At 63.9% G+C, this 2,841-nt stretch overlaps 1 protein-coding gene across 1 annotated transcript in view; it reads right to left on the bottom strand.

Moving 5' to 3' along the window:
• LOC123522687 (zinc finger protein castor homolog 1-like) overlaps window positions 1–2,841 on the bottom strand; it is a 4,633-nt gene extending 1,792 nt beyond the window's left edge. Inside the window, exons 1-2 of the mRNA XM_045299203.1 lie at window positions 2,481–2,841; window positions 16–630 (exon numbers count right to left, since the gene is read on the bottom strand). Coding sequence (XP_045155138.1) covers window positions 16–616 — 601 coding nt within the window. The 5' untranslated portion in view covers window positions 617–630; window positions 2,481–2,841. The remainder of the gene's footprint in view (window positions 1–15; window positions 631–2,480) is intronic.

Raw genomic sequence — 2,841 nt, 5'->3', positions numbered from 1 at the left:
GCTTCTCGTGCTTGCGCTTGTGCGAGTCCATCTGGGACATGCCCACGACCGTGTGGCGGCAGCCCGGGTGGGTGCAGTGGAAGTGCGAGCACTTGAGCTTGTACTTGCAGTCGGGCACGGCGCAGTCGGCGCTCGAGCTGAACTGGCGGAAGCCCGCCGCGCTGATCACGTCCTGCTTGCCGTGGTGCTTGCGGTGCGCCGTGACCTTGGTGCTGTCGGTGCAGCGGAAGCGGCAGCGCAGGCAGTGGAAGTGCGTGCTGGTGCCCGAGAAGGGGCAGTCGGCGAAGTGGCAGCTGAGCGAGGCCTTGAAGCGCTTGAAGTCGTCCAGCACCAGGTTGTCCACGCGGTCGTGGTGCTGGGCGTGCTTGTACATGTGCGTGCGCCCGCAGAACTTGTAGCCGCAGTTCTCCCGCGTGCAGTGGTAGTGGGTGACCTTGAGCGAGAACTGGCAGGCCACATCCTTGCAGTCCTCGTAGAGGTCGAAGCGCCGAAAGCCCTCCAGCATCATGCCCTCGTCCAGCATCTTGCGGGAGGAGGCCGTTTTGCGTCGCTTGCCGAAAGGGGACATGTCCTCGATGATCCAGAATCGCTTTTTGGCCCCGGAAGCCGTGGGCATGGAGATGGTGTTCCCTGGGGGAGGAGGAGCGGAGGGGGTGTGTGTCAGTGCAGAAGGATGCCATCCCCAGGGTCACACCCATCCGGCCCCCAGCCTGGCCTGGACAGGGGGCACCGTTTATGCAGGGACCTTAGGCTTCTCTCACACGCCTCCCCCCGCCCCCCAGCCGGGAGGGCCCCTTCAGGCTTCCCCTGGGTGGGGGAGGGGGGGACGCTGCAGGACGTGGCGGCTGCTTCCTGGCCAGTTTGGGTGGGAAGTGAAGACGCGCGGCCTGGCGCTAATTGAAGCTGAAGGGGGAATCTAGGTCTGCGGAGCGTAATTACCCAGGTTGGACCAGGGCCAGGGTGCCATCATGCGCCCGTCTCTAATGAGGGGCAGGCCGGCTCCTGGTCCCGCTGGCTAACTGGTTTTCCCCGGCTGGCTGCCTGTCTGTGCACCGGGGACCAGCCTACTGGCAGCAGGGATGCCAAATGCCCTGGAGCTGTAACTCCCTGCCCTGAGGTTCCAGCGGCTCTCAGGTCTCAGAATTGTTTGCGCCTGGTGGGCCAGGAGAGGCTTACTCTGCTGATGAGCCAGCCTCCGTGAGCTCAACGCCCACCGCAAACAACAGCCTCACTGCCAGCGAGGCTTCTGACTCACAGCTGCTCTACAGGACAGGGTAGAACTGCCCCCGCGCGGGTCTGCAACCGTAACTCCTACTTACAGGAGTAGAAAGCCTCATCCTTCTCCTGAGGAGCGGCTGGTGGTTTCACACTGCTGACCTTATGGGTAGCACTATGCCAGCAGGGCTCCATCCTAGCTGCTTGGAGCCCAGGAGTCAGCTCCCTGCACACCCACATCAGGGCCATCAACTTGGGCCACGGGCTTAGAGAATGGGTGCCCAGCTGTGCCCACCCACCGGCCCCGAGTGCTTCTCAGGACTCCAGACGCCCCTAAGGCTGCTTGTCCTGAGGGCTGGCCAGTGTGCTTTCCCCACTCCATTTATGGGGGGCCAGAGGCACCCAGGGCCCCTGTAGTTTCAGGCTGAAGGGAAAGCCAGCCCTCCTGACTTCCTCCCCTGCCACTTCCAGAAACTCAAATGGATCTCTCAGGCCTCACCCTACTCAGGAGGGGGCGGCTCCCCCCGGCACCCCCCAGCCAGCCAACTTGCATGGGCTACTTTGCGCCAGTCACCGCCCTGCCCACAGATCCCCCAATCACTCCCTCCAACCCTGCAGGACTGTGATGGGGTGGTGGCCCCCCGCCCCGGCTCCTGGCAGGATTTGCTGGCGGGGGGCCCCAAGTCACAGGGCTCTGCCTGGTTATGTTGGTGACAGAGCCTTCAAGGGGCTAAATTCCATGGGGGCATGGTTCCTGCCCCACTTCCTGCTGAGCCCACCCCCACTGCCAGCCCTGGCAGAGGGACCTGGGAGGGCAGGTCCCACACGGTGGGTCATGTGGCCTTGGGGCACTGCCAGGGATGAGGCTAGAGGGCTTTCTCCTTCCTTCCTGGCCCTGGGGGGTCGGGCGGAGTGGGCCCCCGATGCTGCACACCTTCCCAGGAACATGCTCTGTCCCTCCTATTGCAGGTCCCAGGTGAGCAGGAGGCAGCCTCTCGGGAGCCCAGCAGGGAGAGGGGCGGGCCAGGAGCAGCCATGGTGGCTCTGGCTCTCTGCTGATTTGGGACATGTTCCGGGAGCCCTGAGGGGGACATTCTGTCCTGTCCACATCTGGACAGAGACCAGGCTCTCCAGCCTCAGGATGCTTGGCTGGTGAGGGGCCTGGCTGGCCATACCGCCCACCGGGGCCAGCTGTGAGGGAGAGTCAGGTCCTGGACTTTGGCCTCACAGGTTGGAGGGGCAACAGACAGCGGTGAGCACGTTACCTGCGGCATCCTGAACTAGGGGGACGTCACTTTTTACTGGAGTTGGAGTGGCAGTGACAGACGGGAAGCTGGGTGGGCTGTTGGTGGGCGGGGCCAGACCCCGGCTGGCTCCCAGAGTGGCACTGAGCAGAGAGTATGAGAGACAGGACGGAGAGAGGAGGTATGGCAGGGGGGGGAGGGGCGGCCGGAGCAGGGCCGGCGGAAAGGATGGAGGCAGTGGGGGCAGCGGAGCCACAGGGGCAGCCTCGTCACCAGCAGCGGCCGGAGGAGGAAGAGGAGGAGGAGGAGGAGCCGGGCAGCCTGGAGAGGGTGGAGAAGAGCAGAAAAACAAAAACAAACAAACAAAAACCAAAACAAAGAA

The sequence above is a fragment of the Echinops telfairi genome, unplaced genomic scaffold (genome assembly GCF_000313985.2).
Source record: "Echinops telfairi isolate 266 unplaced genomic scaffold, ASM31398v2 ScPeMD7_7457;HRSCAF=8495, whole genome shotgun sequence".
NCBI lineage: Eukaryota > Metazoa > Chordata > Mammalia > Afrosoricida > Tenrecidae > Echinops > Echinops telfairi.
This window is presented reverse-complemented; position numbering and strand designations above follow the sequence as displayed.